Source organism: Aspergillus pseudoviridinutans (genome assembly GCF_018340605.1).
Source record: "Aspergillus pseudoviridinutans IFM 55266 DNA, scaffold_6, whole genome shotgun sequence".
NCBI lineage: Eukaryota > Fungi > Ascomycota > Eurotiomycetes > Eurotiales > Aspergillaceae > Aspergillus > Aspergillus pseudoviridinutans.
Window position 1 is genome coordinate 199153 of NW_025091286.1, and position 16782 is coordinate 215934.

Consider the following 16782-nt stretch of genomic DNA (forward strand, 5'->3'; position numbering starts at 1 on the left):
TTGGTCGTTTTAGGTTAGAGATAGATGGTAAGCACGAGACGCCACACGTGGTCACCGGATATGGAGGACACGGATGTCGGACTAGATATATGATACTGATCCTTTGTGGGGAATCCGATCGGAAATTCATTCAAAAATAGTGGTAAAGACAAACAAATCAAGAGAGAAGATGCAGTGGTATAAGTATCTATCTAGCTTCATCAATCTGATACTGAATAGAATGCCTCGCGTGGCCAGTCCCGACAATTGTCAAAAGAGGTATGTGAACGCCGTATATCGGGATGAAACAAATGACCAAAGTTGGAGCTCATGGAGAAGAAGAATAGGAAAGATTCCAGTCGATTGTACATGGACAATGAATATTGGAATACCAAATGAAGATCCAGGGAATATGAAAGACATGTCATATCTGCCACCTCTGTTTGTACAACTCCGGGTTTCACCCAACTTAAGGATTAGAACGACATGAAAGAATGCGATGATATTATGCCTTCGCTGACTTCAGGGGAATCAAAAAAGGAGACGAAATTATAAGAAGGAATTTTCCGCAGCGCAAAGCTGCCTGTAATGAAATATTGCGCATCAGATGTGCCCGTCACGCGATCGGAGACTGCATCAGCTTTGGGCAGAGTGGCCACTCATTGGGCGGCCTTCATAACTGACGTGTCGCGTAGACCAAGGAAAATCAACAGAGAATGGTAGACCTCGAACGTGTGTACAGATAACCGGGGCAGGATAATGCACTGCCGTAGTTCACTTTGTCACATCCTCAGATCGACTCGCAGGTTGCACCGCAGCTCTCGTGGATTTCCATGTGCGCCTGCGAAGGCCACAAGAGGCAGAATGCATAAAGGACCAGCCCATTGGTGCAATGTGTCAATAGTCTTTTTCTTTTTCTTTTTTCCTTTTTTGCACTTGTTCAGTGGCTGAAGATTTTGACGTTCGATCCGCCACCACTGGGAGCATGATTTTCCAACAGGAGGGATTATCCACGGCTTCCTGTCCTAAGCCTGGACCCTATCTAGGGCCCTTTGTGAAACTGTTATGAACTGATAATTTGTCTCGCTCCTTCCTTACCCAAGACGCCTGGTTCCTGAGGTTTCGGGCTTCTGTCACGCCCCTTCTTGCGGCTCAAGAATGCGAGCATACCACTATTGGAGGACTTTCCCTTGACTGACGCGTTATCGTAGCCCTCGGCCGGAAGAGTAGAGCTGTGATCGGCGAGCTCACTCCAACTACCCGCCTCTTCCAAGACCATCTGAACACCTCCGCCCTTACTTGTCTTGCGGGTGGCTCCCCGTGGGCGATTGGGGCCAGGGGGCGGAAGCGGCCGAGAGAACGAGGGAGCGGGTGGGGGAGGCGGGGGAGGAGCTGGATACGAAGGCTGCACGTTTGGCGTATGGTCTTGCGAGTCATGCGCCTCATTATGACTGGTATTGTCAGGTTGGGTCAAGTGACCGGCGGAACCTTCAGTGCGTGAGGTCGGCGAGTTCCTCGACGTGTCAGGCTGTGAATAATGACGAGCGTGGGCTGGAGTCGTGGTGAGTGGGAGACAATCCTCAGGATTTCTGTGGGCAAAATGTGAGTATCAGAGGTGGGTGAATGAAGTCAATGTGGTGGTACTTACTTTGACGCCGCGATTGCCTCAGCAGCATTGCTGAAAACTCCGTTAGCACGGAACCCAGATAGATCCTGCTCCTGCAACTCCTGAACATACCCTTGATATGTAACTGTGGTGTAGTCGAAAGGTTCAAACATCGTCTCGATCAGACGGTGAAGCTCATCCTCTCTGATTTCCTTCGCCGTTGCATCCTCTCTCAGTTCGGCCCTTGGCTTTTGTCTCCGCGCCCTAGCCTCCAGAGGCGCCTCCTCGAGGAGAAGCTCTTCCAAATCATACGTTGCGTCAAAGTTGGTCTTGTCGCTGGAAGGTCGGAAAACAGGCGGAACTTCCTTGCGTTCCAGAGCAACAAAGTCGATCTCTGCGAAGAACATATGTGAAGTGAAAGTGTCAAACCCAGTGGCTCCTATTCGTTTGCTTCGGTCCTTCTCCAAGAGCGCAGACATTGCTCGCAGGCAGGGAACTGAAACAGCCGGGTTGGTGACGTAGTATTTTGGTTGAGCCTTTTTGATGTTCTCGCTAAGGACGTCCTGGCTGCGACCTTCAAAAGGTCGCTATATTACAAGTTAGAGTAGTGCCAGAGACCAGAATTGCAGCGAAAGCAAGAAGTGCATACCTTGTTATAAATGCATTCGTAAAATGTAACACCGAGCGACCACCAATCCACTTCACAGTAATAACCCCCGCCTTCGTACACCTCCGGAGCCAGATACGCCAAGGTTCCTGACTTGCTTGTGAGGGGCTTGCCCGGTCGAAAATCGGATGCCACATTCTGCAATGAGGAAGAAAGGTCAGCGGGGAAAAGTAACTGGGATTACAATGCTCAAGAGGGCGCCACATACGAAATCCGCCAAATGTACATGCCCTTCCGAATCTAGCAACACATTGTCCGGCTTCACATCTCGATGAATGATACCTTGCGAGTGGATGTATCTCAAAGCACAACCGAGTTCTGCCATCCAGAAGCGTACTGCCTCTTCTGTAAAGCACTTTCTTGAGATATGGAATCGCAAATCACCGCCGTTCATCAAATCAACCACGATATATCTTCATGAGACATTAGCAACCACTGTCAGGGCCATGCAGGAAGGTTGCTGTAGAACGCACATGTACTCGATGTCTTGGAAACTGTATCTCAAGTTGCAAAGAAAAGGATGGTTTAAGTGTTCGAGCATTCGTCGTTCTCGAATGATGTTCCTTACGCTCTCCGATCGCACAACTAAAGAACACGAAGCAAATTGTTAGTATGCTGCACCGGCAAGAATCAGACGACAGCAAATCTCGCACCTTCTTCTTTCCGAATGTACTTCAGAGCAAATGTCAGGCCGGTGTCCTTCTTCTCCACGATGCGGACCTTTCCAAAAGCACCTTTGCCTACCACTCGAAGGAGGCGAAATTGGTTTAAGTTCACTATCACAGGATAAGTAGAGAAGAGTCAGTGAATGCGCTCCATACAATTGCAAACGACAGGTGCGTCCAGCACACTAAGATAAAGAACCCGCTACGCACCTTCATCGGTGGAGGACACCGGTTTCCCTTGCGAATTACCCATCGAGAAACTCTATCCGAGAAAACTCAAGTATTGCGTTCCGTTTGGCTTAAATCACCGCGGACGCATCCCAATCGTTGTGCTGCAGGGATCGGACCCGGACGATATGTGACGATTCGCAGACGCAGGCGGACAAAACGATGGGCGTATGAAAAGGAGAAGTAGACGGGCAATTGCCAGAAACTCAAGGTATAGGGGACTTCAAGCGGTCGCAATCCGGGCACATTAATGCTCCTAGATTTCTAGAAGAAGAGACAAAACTATCAGCACCGTAGCAAAGAATTGCAGTATCTGAAAAGGCGACGGCAGTGGTACAGAAGGAGAATAACGTGGGCGGAGGGGTTCTTTTCCCCGATAGGCTGCGCAAGATCTTCGCAGGAGTTGAAACTTACCCTCTCAATGAAGGGAATGCAATGCGTTCAAAGGATGAAGTGACAAAACGAGTCGCAGACAATCTGGAGAGCTTGTATCTGATGGAAAAAGTGAGCCAGTCTGGCTTGAGAACCAGAACAGCGAGAAGGGATGAAGGGCGTTTGAGTCTTGGATGATTTCCGGACTGGGCTGAGCGTATCCCGTAGTAGGAGTGGTACTGTTAGTACTCCGTAGTGCCTTAGCCCCTAATACGGAGTAGTCAGAAAGACGGCCCGGGTCACTAGCAGAGGAGGGAACAACAAAGTTTCCAGTCCACCAGCATACAGAAAGATTGTACTCATCACTCACCTAATCGAGAGCAAATCTCTGAAGAATTATGATCAAGAGACGCGATTACTTCAGTGAGTTTTGCTGAAGTTGTTGAAAAATTGGTACTTCAGTAGGTGCTTGGTGGTCCATAGGGAGAGAAGCGCGCGAAACTCTCTTTGTTGGACCCTCTAGAACAGTTTGATGATAGGCGAAAGGTAATTTGCCCTGCTGGCAAGCATAAAATAAGAGGGACACCAGCAATACGAGCGGACAAGCCAGCTATCTAACTGGAGTTAAGCTATCTTTGAGGCTTGAATCTAGCTCTGCTGTCTCAAAGAACCCAGATGGGGAAAGTGCAGGTTTTGACCGACGTGGAGAACTAGAGCAGTCCACCGAATAGGAACCACCAAAGAAGGGATAGGGGGTTTCTGAAGCTGCTACGGAATAGTTGGAGCTATCTACGCTGTATTAATATTATTTATTTGGTCAAAGCGATGCGAAGAATGAAGGTACCCAAAGTGGCGTTCTCGTCCAGGAGACAGAAGAGATGCCGCTTGGGCCCACGAGCGAATGGGAAGAGACGTGGTTTACGGAGTACAAAATGCTGAATCTAGACACAGACTCACGGGTGAAAGAGGAAAACAAATCAGAATGGGGGAACCGAATAGAAATACTACTAAGTACTGACTGGAAGAGACCGCAGTGGAATGGCAAAACTAAGCATGTCTTGGAGCCTTGGACATTGGAGAATCAACCGATAGTCGTCTTAGGGCGGGTCCCTGAATATGGAACGATGGGGGACTTTGCCGAATAATAATACCCTTAGCTATTCATACCAGAGGTAAAACTATCGTGGGGAACTCCTGAATGCTTGCGATGAACTCATGATCATATTGCTACTATGCTTAACTGGGAATTCCAGATACTCTCAGGGGAGAGTTGACGCCGAAGGAAGCCACTTCGGTGACCCTTAGACAGATGAGATGCTGTCCTACAAAAGCAGCTGGTTGGAGGACGTCATTTATCAACCAACCGATTATGGAGTACTTGCGTATTTCATGTGCAGCCATGTACAGGAAACAGTCTCATACATAAGACTGATCCCAAAGCACGACTGAGCCGACAAGCCACCGCTGACCTGTCAACTCATCATTCGACGACAGTATAAACTTGCTCCTTCTGGAATATCTTTCCAAGGATTTTGGCCTGACCTGTCACTTTCCCGAATTCTTCCATTCTTTGTTCCTGAGGTGGTGTCCATGTAAGCAGTAAGCAGAATCTCGTGGCCGCCACGTTTTTGGGCCGACCAGCATGACCACCCAAAGGCAACCCCTACCGATAACGAACAAACCAGAGACTGCTGTCCATCGCATTATCATCAGAAGGCTTCTCTTAAAATTGTTGTAAACAGCCATGTCCGAAAATCGGTCTTCCAGCTGTCATGCTATTTAAAGCACGATTGAACAAGCGGAATATTTCTTATCACTGGCTGTTTGAAGGGGTCAGTCTAGGGCGGCCCTTCGTATCACAACAGCACTACTAGTCAAAGGAGCTTGCAGATCATCAAGCCAGACTACTCTAGCTGCATATCAAACAGCAAAGGAAATAACAGATCCCTGCTCCCATAGGAAGAGAGATGGCTGTCTCATGTTTCAGGATTCAGATGGATGAATCATGCGGCAGCTGTTGCCTCTTCAGATCGCTGACATTGTTCAGCCAGACCATACTACAGGGTCTCCGCACCCAAGTTACTCATGGACTGTTCAGTCTCAGACATCATGTCATAACAGTGTCCTCATCCATATGCATACTTCCACACGATAATAGGGACATTACTATGGAGACAACGCTGCCGCCTCCCGGTAGTCCTCCTCACATGTCACATCAAATAATCCAGGCAAGACCTCCCAACCACAGCAGGAATCAGCGATGAAGCCGTCAAAGGATCGTCATTCGTCAGCAGTAGTCTCCTCCACTTAGATGACACTCTTAATCGGACCAAGTCAATTTAGTAGAGATTCAAGTGGAGCCGGGAACCATTGCTTTCCAAGGATTTGTCGTCAACCGTCGAACCAGTGCCGATCGTTCTTGAGGGACCAGCGACAAGATCCACAGAGGACAGTGCTAATTGCTAATACGCACTTACCACGTACTTATGGACCTCTAGATATCTCGGGAGTCGGGAGTAGACCGCGACATGTCTGATAATGAGCTGGCGACAGCCTTTGAGACTGATTATTTTTGGACGACCAAATACCATGAATGCAGACTTCAGCACTCAAATATATTATACTTCAGGCTACTCCAGATAGGGGTGCTCTCCCGATAAAGGACATGGCTGGCTTACATAGTGGTAGTTGTTCCTAACTTCCTATTTTCCACATGTTCTTACCATTGGGTGGCTTGATTCCTTTGTGGAGTTCATCATCCTGTGGCTGATATAGGAGAAACTTTTTACCTAGGTATTTATTCTAACGGTGTGCGCCTACTCATGGAATTAGAAGTAATGTCAACTTCAAAAACCCCTTCCCAGAGAAGATACATCATCCTCATGGACGCCCCTTGCATCCATCAACCGCATTCCCAAGAAGCCACCCGAATGACGGATCAGTGATCTCTCCTCTCCATCTATCACCTCTATAAAAGCATATCCGAACCGGAAAACCTTATCGGGGTCCACCATTTCATATTTCCGAGCAAACTATCTACCTTAGTCCTTAGGTGCCTTACCTTCATCCTCATTATTCCCGTCCCTTAGGACGGAGCAATTACCCTACTCGTAGCCCCCTACCGTATCCAAGATTTTGCCTCTCCGATCTGCACATCCCATTATGTCTACATGTGATCTGACAGCCCCGGCCACTTAGTGCCGTGGATAGATAGTCTACCACAGTAGATTGTTGCCTGTGACGGGCGGCGAATGTGATAGATGTGCGCCGTGTCTGGTGTCGACCTGTCAGGAAAATTTGATTGACACAGGTCATAACTTATAAGCCTAGGGATCGTCTTGGACGTCTATTACTACCTCCTCGACTGCTTGTCTTCTGATACTATTCAAACCAGTCATTAAAGATCAAGTATTCACTCATGAATGATATGTGCACCCGTCAAACGAACAATATAATACCCGAAATAATGCCAAATAATGCCCTTTATCAAGAACGCCATCTAGAATCCCATTCCCGCATAGCCTTGCCTCTCCATAGAATGACCCCAATTATCCAAACTTGAAATACCCAAATGCTAATCCACAACGCTTTCGTATTGTGCCTGCGCACGTAACGCTGCCGCTCACCAGCGTCGTCCATACACCGAATCCTCAGCCCTAGGAGGCCGCTTCTCCGCTTGGCGATTCCGGTCTTGCGAACTGGACTGGCCCCACGGCCGACTACTTCCTCCGTTTCCGTTATATTTGGAACTAGAGGCGCTGGCTTCTGTCAATGTGGCCCCGGATTTGATAACGTCAATGTTTCCCCGGTCGCCAGAGAAGCGTGCTTCGGCATCGCGACCAAAGAGAGCCATCATGTCGTTCATCGTAAGCTTGCCAGCTGCGCTCTTGCCTTCAATAGTGAGATTGGCTAACTCGCGCTTGCGGTCTTGCAATTCCAGGATCCGCTCCTCGACAGTGTCTTTGATAATCATCTTGTAAATCTTGACATCAACCGTCTGGTTAAGTCGATGGACTCGATCAATAGCCTGTTCCTCAACGAACTAGAACTTCATTAGTCAATCGTAATCACCAGTTCGCCATAGTCACTTACAGGATTCCAAAATGGTTCCAAAATCACGACTCTGCTTGCAGCCGTAAGGTTGAGTCCCAGGGCGCCGGCGCGTAAACTGCAGAGTAGCACCCGAGTTGCACTGTTGTGCCTTAGTCTATCTAGGCTGGCCTCTCGAAGGTCGTTTCGCATGCTCCCGTCGTATCTTGCAAAGCCAATGCCAGCACGCTTCAAGAACGGTTCGATCTTGTCAAGCATCGAAGTGAAGACCGAGAAGACAATGAACTTGTAGTCGCCAGCTTCCCGTCTAAGGATCTTCATCAAATGCCGGATCTTGGTGGAAGGCAGGACTTGAGTCTCATCGTCACCAGGATTCCGATAAATATCCTCATCGGTGTCCGACTCCGAACCCTGACTTCTTCTCGAATTGGAAACAATGGCAAGCTTCCGTGTTGGGGATTCAGGACCACCGTCCTCATCAGTCTCAGAGTCCTCAGAACTTAGCCATTCGCCTCCTCCTTCAGCATCTTCGTCATCAGTTCCACCAGCTTTTCCAAGATTAGGCAAATCGCGTTGGCCCTTCGGGACTATCCACTCCCCATCGTCCTCGTCCTCATCGTCACTGTCAATAACAATCTTCCTGTTTCTCCGAGCTCGAGACTTCTGCGTTTCAGAGAATTTATTCGATGGCGAGTCGGTAAGATCCACCTCTATTCTCGGCTTGTGAGAGGTCTTTTTCTTGCCTGAATCCATATCACCAAGTGTAGTCTTTAGATCAGCCTCGCACTCGCCACACCTGCTGGAACCGCTCGTTACTTCTTCCTTGCTCAGCTCTGTCTGGCAAACATCGCATTTCTTCGAAACGACACTCAGAGCTCCAAAGAGATCAGCCATACTATCGAGATCGTCCTGCTTCCCAGAGCTAGATTGGCTGCTGGAGGTCCCATTCTGCAAAAGAATATCTTTGTCCTTTGCAAGATCGCTCTTGACCAGATCTGGATGGTTGCATGATTGCCGTAGACGTAGCAGTAAGACCAAAGCACCGGCGTAGTCGACTTTGGAGCCGCCCATCATCTTCTCGAGGCTGTTTTCCGTTCGCTGCTCGAGACGTTTATAAAAGTTCATCTCACCGGGCATGAACTCTGCAGCTACCTTGATGACTTCCCGTTTGGTGATCTGGAAGCCGGTCGACTTCTTCTGCTCCCCGTTTGCACCTGATCCGCTGGGCTTGAGGTTGGAATTTAGCTTCAAAACATCCTTAGTGCGCCGCTTCATGAACGCCTTCAGATAGACTTGTAAGCGCTCAATCGCAAGGGCTCCACGTCCGTTAGCCAACGGCCTTGTGATCTGATCCTTCCAAGCCGCAAGATCGTTGTAGGGTTTGATCCGCAGAAATTTGATCAAACTCTGAAGCTCGTCCAAGTTGTTCTGCATTGGCGTTCCCGACAAACACCATCTATATTCTGCATTAAGCGCGCAGGCCGACTGCGTTGCCTTGGCATTTCGATTCTTGATGGTATGCGCTTCGTCTAGGACTATCCGGTACCAATAAACAGAGAAAAGTCCCGATTTCTCCTTGTTCTTGTCGACAGCTCCATACTCGGAAGTTAAGGTGCCATATGTCGTAATCACAACATCGTAGGTATCCAGGTTGCCCGTTGCTTTCGCGCGACTATTCCCGTGATAGACACAAACTCGTAGCTTATGAGAGTCCTCGACCTTGGTTGCTATCTCTGACTCCCACTGTTTAATCAATGCCAACGGGGCAACAACTAGAGTCGACTTGCTGAGCCCAGGAGGTACCTTGCGCGGCCTCTCATTGTCTTGATCGTCACTGCTGTCGTCATCCGCTTTGGAGGCGCCGGCCCTGAACTTATCGGAAGATTTCTGGTTGGTGAGTAACAGGGCGATGGTCTGAACAGTCTTCCCCAGGCCCATATCATCTGCGAGTATACCACCTTTGGGAAGCACTCCTTTGGCGTTGCTTGAGCCTCTCTCTTTGTCACACATCCAATTCACTCCTTCCCTTTGGTGAGGGAGTAACTTAACCTTCAAGCCTTCGACTGTCCCATCATCTTCTTCCTCTTCTTCCGCCTCTTCCTCCTCCTCCTCTTCTTCTTCCTCATCGTCTTCTTCGCACCTTTGCTCATCGTCTTCGGCTTCATCTTCAGATAACTTCTCATCATTCAGGGTTTCCCCTTTGTTTGCTTTATCAATGTTGTCTTTTGCCTTCAGCTCATCCATTTCACTCTTTTCAAGAGCAGCGCATGACTCGTTGACGGTAACTCCTTCCAGTTGAGCGGCTAAGTCGTCGATTTCAGAAGTGCCCTCCTTCTTTTGTTCCTTGCTCTTCTTCTTCCTCTTCTTCCGGTCCTTGCTCTTTTTCCGATTCTTTGCCTTTGATCGTTGCTTGTCATCTTCATCCGTAAACGCTCCTTCAAGTAGAGCTTTGATGTTTTCGTTGGCTTTGACGGGGTCCACATAGCTGTTGACGTCCATTGACCCGAAACCCGTATTGCGAGGTCTAGTGCTGGGTGTGAACCCTCCCTCTCGGGTAAGATCAACGAAGTTGCTGATATTTTTAGATGCTTTGTCCATTTTGATGGCTGAAGATGCATAGAAAGTCTTGGGAGCTCGAGGGGTTGTGAAGGTGACATTCTCCGGACGACGAATCTCCACAACATCGTTGTTGACCGGACGCGAGTTTCGGTAGTTGTTATAGGCCGAAGGTCGAACAGGCTTGAAAGGATCAAACGGCTCGCTACGCTTCGGTGTGGATGCTACAGGTCCACTCGAGCCGCCAGGTGGTCTATAACCCTGATGGTTTACCCCAGGGTGAGGAGCATTGTGTGGTCTTGACTGCGGTGCAGGCCTGTGATGTTCAGGTCGAGCCCGATTCGGCTTTGGGATATTGAAAGGATGGTTCGGCTGTTGCTGGTTGGATGGGTTTGGACGTTGATATGGACCGAGAGGAGAGGGTTTACCAAATTCAGGTTGCTGTGAGAGAGGACGCTGGGTGTGCTCGTTTGGCCGCCGAGGGGTCATCGGGTACGACGGCGGCGCGTCGCTTTCTTTAGCCATTGAGTCGTGGTATTTGTGAACGTTTCTCCGAAGTCCGTCAGATGTAAGAAGCAAGTGTCATCCGGTTATCTCTTGTTGGGTCTGTTTCGGATGATTGATTTTCGCGGTGGCGCTTGGCAGGTGGTGTGCTGAAGAGGGGCTGAAAGGCAGGTGAAGGCAAGGTATGATATTGCAGATCCAAGCGGAGTCAGTAGTCTGTCATCTGTCTGCACAATGGATTCTTCAATGTTGCTTTGAGAAACCCGGCAACTTAAAGAGTATTAGCAGGCTAGGTGCTCATGTTCGATGCCGTTGCTAGTTGTATTCGACAAGTTATAATAGCCACGTAGAAGAGCCAAATCTTGGTACTGCCCTCGAGTAATCAGACTTAAGCAGAAATCAGCACTCCCTGTGCTTGTTTGATAAGCTAGATCTTCTGGTGGAGCTGTTTGTGGTAAAAATCCGTGTCGTTAGTGCCGACATGCCACATTATTATCGATAGCGTTTTGTTTGGGATTTTGCCCCAGCAACCGTGTGTATCTAGATGCCTTAGCGCCTGAGGTTATTCTTATCGATAAAGTCGAAACAACGCGATAACGAACAGATAGTGGCTGGATACCTCTCGACCGATGATGGCTTCAAAGCGACGATTATGGGCTTTTCTTTTAGCCCACCATTTTCTTTAATATCACTCTTTCCTAGTTATAAGCATGGAAACTTTCTGCGAAATTTCTTTCCGATCTGAAATCGAAGGTGAAAATATGTGTCCTAGCCTCTGTACACTCTTCGCTAAACGTCAAGAAAACAACACGTGAAGATCAGCATCCCTAAATATCTCCAATAACACCCTTCAATATCTCCGGGACTATAACACCCGCGTCTCCTTGGAAGAACCAATCACCCTTTTTCAAGCCAGAATATCCAACATCATTGCGATCCATATTGACCACTGCAACTCGGGCCCCTCTCGCACGCGCCTTATCAACATAGCCTGCAGCTGGGTAGACTCTTGAACTTGTTCCAATCACCAAGATCAGATCCACGCCGGGACCAGAATTTATCCAATTGTCCACCACTTCGAGTGTGTGCAAGGGCAAACTTTCTCCAAACCAGACCACCCCGGGCCGCAAAAGCCCTTCTTTACATTCTGGACAATGTGGCAGGACATCCCGACTCAAAGTAGGGAGCGGGATGTTCTCGTCTGATATGTCCAGTTCCGTTTCCTCTTCCATCTTTAATGCGTTGGATAGCGCCTTTGAGGCCTCCTCGCCGGTCTTATCTTCAGCAGATGGACTCAAGTCCGGGACGCCTTTCGGTATGGCAAGCGCGGGGACTATCGGATCGGTAAAGTCATTCTCGCGCATATAGTTGCAGTAGAACGAGGTACATTTGACCGTGAAAAGAGACCCGTGGAGGAGGTGGAGCTGTTCCGAGGGATGGTCTGCGCGTTGTGAAAGACCTACAACGAGCCCAATCGTCAGCCTTGTTCAACTAGGCTACACCAGCTCCAAATTATGCAGTCCAGACAGTACCATCAACATTCTGTGTGAGAGTAATGAAATCCTTATTCCTCCTTGCAAGCTCTGCAAGCGCGTAGTGCGCGCGATTAGGCTTCGCTTTGAGTGCCATGTGTCTTCGGTAGCTGTAAAACTGCCATACTAGGTCCGGGTTGGCCTCGAAGGCCTCAGGGGTCGCCAAATCGGTCGCCTCATAAGCTCGCCAAAGACCACCGGCCCCGCGAAATGTGGGGAGTCCAGAAGATGCAGATATACCAGCCCCTAAGAGTGCCAGTATACGTTTACACCCTTTCAAGTACTCAGTAAACGATCGGAGATCAGCTGCTGGTATTGCCGAGGAGGCCATAATGTTCAGATCACCGCTCCTAAGCTGTATAGTTCATATATAAAGACGCAAAAACAGCAGTGGAAAAAGGGACTCTTTAGCAAAGCCAGTTTGAATTATATTCACAGCGCGGGACTCATATCTATAATGATTGACGATTGAACCGTCGCTTTTACTCTGCTTATCCTACTGCGGAGCAGCAATCATGGATGACGTGGGGCAGCTAAGAAACTAGCTATCATTGGTCCAAGAGGGGTAAACCAAGTGGGCGGAATCCGCCGTCAACTGGCAAATACATGTGAGACGGCTTACCAATTCTTGGACTCAACTTGCAGGTAGATACTCAAGAACATACAATCAGAACAGTAAATTTTTTTAAGTCAACTAAGGTATATGCCCCAAACAGTTTATTCGAGAGTCGTACGCTCGCTATCTGAGAGATGATGAGTGATTTGACAAGATTCAATGTTGTTCCTCCGCCGGAAGCCCAACATTGACTGCTGTCACAGCATAATCCCGATTGCGCTCGTTCATATCGGCAATGAATGAGGTGATGTACTCTGGTACTTCAGCGACCTTGTTCTCTGGGCTCGGAACAGGGTCTCCAAATGCCTCATAGACAGGCACAACGCCCGTCCAGACCCTGTTTGTCACATCGTCGTTGCTCTTGTCCTTTCTCTCATCAGAGACACCGCCATCTCGAATCTTGCCACTGCCGTCGACAACCTTGACTTTCAGAATGACGGTGGAAGACATCTCGGCATTGTCTGGTGGTACTCGGGTATGGTCCCAGCGATCCGCCAACACTGAATTCGTAATGAGCTTCATCGCCCACAGTTTTTCTGCCTCGTCCGTGACCGGTTTAGCATAGCCGTGAAGGATAGCGGAGCGGTAGTTGTAGCTATGGGAATTGGGTGTAAGAGACAGGATTAGTCCGTCTACCCTACTCGCAGCGATGCAGACAGGCAATCCGTCTCCTTCCGATTTTCTCGCTAGATTCATGATTCGTGAACTGACATATCCATGTAGATAGCAGTCTAGCGGCTCATCAAGTCCAGCCGATGGATAGTCAAATGAACCCATCTGACCGATCATGGGCAATATGGCGGGAAAAGGATCCGGAGGCCCTGGACTGAACGACACATGGAGCACTTGACTTGAATTGATGATAGAATGGATAGCATTGAGATCATACGTTGCTGGTGTATTTCTAAGCTCAGTATACTCATCAAAACGTCATCTCATTCACTCATACCTCGATGTTTGTACCGGTTCACCGTGTTCGCATCTCGCTTCGGGTACGTGAGTGTTCTTCCCATTGTGGATTGTCGAAGCAGGTTCTATGCCAAAGGCAACTCAGAAACGGATGTCCCGTCCAGTATCAGCGCTTGCGGCTTGATTTAAGAGGAGCTGCAAATAGTAGTGTGAGTCATGCGATATGTTGCTCTAAGGCAGACCTTGCTTTTTGTAGTTCGTATCTAAAGATTGGAATAGTTCATCGGAGATTCCGAGGACGATGGTTACCATCATGCGGCGCCCGCACACCAATGGAGCAGTGAGCTACTTGCTGCGCCCGTGAAGGCCATATTAAGATTCCAGGGATCCTTACAAATCGAATCGTGACAATGATGCTGGGAACTTGAACATGGTCATGAACACGAGAAAGGCGCGCCGGGATCGCAAGACATCGCCCGTAAAGGAAAGTCCTTGCGGGACCCTAATAACAAACGTCTGCTCTGCTATTGGTTGCTGTCGCCGATAATATATTAAATCCTCAGGCACTAAGGCATACATCAAGAGCTTCCGATAAACCTTGAGCTTGCTGGCGATAAACCGAAATTAATCCAACAATTTCGCGCCTCACCTACTGAGGGATTTGATAAGCATGTCGACATGCAAAACCCTTGCCCAGAGATGGCCTCGATATCTCCACCGCCAGATCCCATTTGTCGCAGCTAGCACCTCAATCCGGCCAGGGCTTCGAAGCTGTCGCATGAGCAAGCAGCCGTCCCTCCACCGTTCCTACGCTTCCATCTCCGCCGCGGAGCTTAAATTCGGACAACCGCTTCACGAGACGCATCCCCATATATTGAATCCTGGAGAACGTGTGTATATGCTCCTGATTGGAAGGCGATTCGTCACAAACAAAGAATGTGTGGGTTGACTTGAAAATAGTGACCCCCGGTATCACGGCGCTCGAATACGCTCAACGGCGCTCCCGACTTGCGAACAAGCTTCCCAAGAACGCAATCGCAGTGTTAGCTGCCTCGGAAGTTACTTATCGCGCTAATGGCATATTCAACAATTATCGCCAGGATTCCAACTTCTTTTACCTTACCGGTCTGTTTTCATTGCAAACCAAGAATAAAACAAGTAGCTCACTTGATGTCTTTATCAATAGGCTTCAATGAACCCAATGCGCTAGCTATCATCGGTGAGATCAATTTGCCGTTTAAGGGCAACTAAAATAGTGCTTACAATGCTTAGCGAATGATGGATCTGGGGACAATCACATATTCCACCTCTATGTGCGTGAAAAGGATCCGAAGGCTGAGCTCTGGGATGGAGCGCGTTCCGGCACACAGGCGGTGATTGACGTCTTCAACGCGGATGAGGTTGGGAGACTGGCTTGGAGTGTAACGGAACGCTTGGCTAACTATTGGAGCAGACGGGTGATATTGATCGCATTGGGGATATTCTCCCAACGATTCTTTCGGGGGCCACAGAGATCTACACAGATATTCCTGCCTTTAACCCCGGAAGATCCTCCTTGCATCGTTTCTTATACGGCCCCACAAATGCATCCGAGAAGCTGAAGAAGATGGTCGATTATCGCAAAGTCAAGCCCTTGCGTAACATCTTAAACGAGATGCGAGTATTCAAAAGTGAGGATGAGGTCGTCCAATTACGCAGAGTTGGACAGGCGTCGGGACGAGCCTTTACAGAGACCATGAGGCAGACTTTCACAAAAGAGAAGGACCTAAATTCCTTCCTGGAGTACAATTTCAAAGTGAACGGGTGCGATGGCAGTGCTTTTGTCCCCGTGGTTGCAGGCGGCTCCGTGAGTACCTCGTCACCTATTATCTCCCTATTCTGGCTAACAGGTTCAGAACGCTCTGAGTATCCACTATACGAGAAATGACGATGTCTTGAGGTGAACCCCATTTTAACCATGCCTGAGGGCCTGGGCTAATACGAGATAAAGGGATGGTGACATGGTTCTTGTCGACGGGGGCGGGGTCAGTGATTTTTTCTCTATCCTGGAAATTGACTGTGACACTAACAGATTATAGGAATGGGGCACGTACATATCCGATATCACTCGAACTTGGCCGGTTAATGGCAAGTTCTCCGACCCTCAGCGCGACCTATACAATGCAGTGTTGAATGTGCACCGCAGTTGCGTCTCGCTCTGCAGAGAGAGTGCCGGACTTTCACTGGACAAATTGCACAGTATCGCTGAAAATGGTCTAAAGGATCAATTGCAGCAACTGGGATTTGATGTCACAGGCAGCGTAAGTCGATTTGATGTCAAGCATTGCCCACATTCGTCAAGCTGATCCGCGTTTGTCTCGAACAGGCGATGGGCATCCTTTTCCCTCATCATCTGGGGCACTACATTGGGTTAGACGTTCATGATTGTTCCGGATATCCTCGAAGCCAGAATCTCAAAGCAGGCCAGTGCATCACCATCGAACCGTAAGTATTCTTTCAGTCTCAGTTTTGAGATATATCTAATTCACCCTCCCAGTGGAATATACGTTCCGGACAGCGATAGATGGCCACACAAATTTCGAGGCATCGGGATCCGTATCGAAGACAGCGTTTGCGTTGGGGATGATAACCCGATTGTCTTGACCACAGAAGCAGTGAAAGAGGTGAGTCCTAATTCAATTCTCTTCAGGCAAACTGAAAAGACAATTCTTTCAGATTGTACCCTTTCTCCAAGGACGACGACTAATATAGAATCTCGAATAGGTTGATGATATCGAGGCGCTTCGGGATTAGGTGAAATAATCTGCTGTAGTATATAGATACCCTTTCATACGTGATTGTACAATACTAATTTACTCGAGATGCTGCATCCACAAACGAAAGACGTGTTGATGTAAATACTGTAGTAGGGTCAACCGTGAAAACAAACAAACAATGAATCGTCAAGGGCAGTTCTTGATCGGTAAAATTCAATGTACCATTTGGTACGATCGAGTCGACGCGTGGGGTAATTCGGACGGAACRCAACTTCGGAGGAAAAAACCTGGTTAAATAACAAGAAGCGAACTGATTGTGTCAATTCTCGAAGGCGCGGTGGC

The 16782-nt window shown here is 48.6% G+C and overlaps 5 protein-coding genes across 5 annotated transcripts; 1 reads left to right on the plus strand and 4 right to left on the minus strand.

Annotated features, from left to right (window-relative positions):
- Positions 1 to 1042: 1042 nt before the first annotated feature.
- Positions 1043 to 3170, minus strand: Asppvi_008517 (serine/threonine-protein kinase; the record flags this gene model as incomplete). Its single annotated transcript, XM_043304385.1, has 7 exons — positions 1043 to 1568; positions 1628 to 2172; positions 2235 to 2390; positions 2461 to 2665; positions 2726 to 2837; positions 2906 to 3028; positions 3128 to 3170. 7 exons carry the CDS (start codon positions 3168 to 3170, stop codon positions 1043 to 1045), a joined length of 1710 nt encoding a protein of 569 aa, XP_043160320.1.
- A 3969-nt stretch (positions 3171 to 7139) lies between these two features.
- Positions 7140 to 10648, minus strand: Asppvi_008518 (putative SNF2 family helicase/ATPase; the record flags this gene model as incomplete). The annotated part of the gene is made up of 2 exons (XM_043304386.1): positions 7140 to 7559; positions 7610 to 10648. 2 exons carry the CDS (start codon positions 10646 to 10648, stop codon positions 7140 to 7142), a joined length of 3459 nt encoding a protein of 1152 aa, XP_043160321.1.
- An 806-nt stretch (positions 10649 to 11454) lies between these two features.
- Positions 11455 to 12490, minus strand: Asppvi_008519 (SIR2 family NAD-dependent protein deacylase; the record flags this gene model as incomplete). The annotated part of the gene is made up of 2 exons (XM_043304387.1): positions 11455 to 12086; positions 12160 to 12490. The coding sequence occupies 2 exons, from the start codon at positions 12488 to 12490 to the stop codon at positions 11455 to 11457; spliced, it is 963 nt and encodes a 320-aa protein (XP_043160322.1).
- A 441-nt stretch (positions 12491 to 12931) lies between these two features.
- On the minus strand, positions 12932 to 13788 carry Asppvi_008520 (pyridoxamine 5'-phosphate oxidase family protein; the record flags this gene model as incomplete). Its single annotated transcript, XM_043304388.1, has 2 exons — positions 12932 to 13668; positions 13725 to 13788. 2 exons carry the CDS (start codon positions 13786 to 13788, stop codon positions 12932 to 12934), a joined length of 801 nt encoding a protein of 266 aa, XP_043160323.1.
- A 566-nt stretch (positions 13789 to 14354) lies between these two features.
- Positions 14355 to 16477, plus strand: Asppvi_008521 (aminopeptidase P family protein; the record flags this gene model as incomplete). Its single annotated transcript, XM_043304389.1, has 11 exons — positions 14355 to 14574; positions 14645 to 14809; positions 14871 to 14903; positions 14957 to 15084; positions 15138 to 15530; positions 15580 to 15623; positions 15675 to 15708; positions 15763 to 15984; positions 16050 to 16168; positions 16221 to 16347; positions 16448 to 16477. The coding sequence occupies 11 exons, from the start codon at positions 14355 to 14357 to the stop codon at positions 16475 to 16477; spliced, it is 1515 nt and encodes a 504-aa protein (XP_043160324.1).
- Between the last annotated feature and the right edge of the window lie 305 nt (positions 16478 to 16782).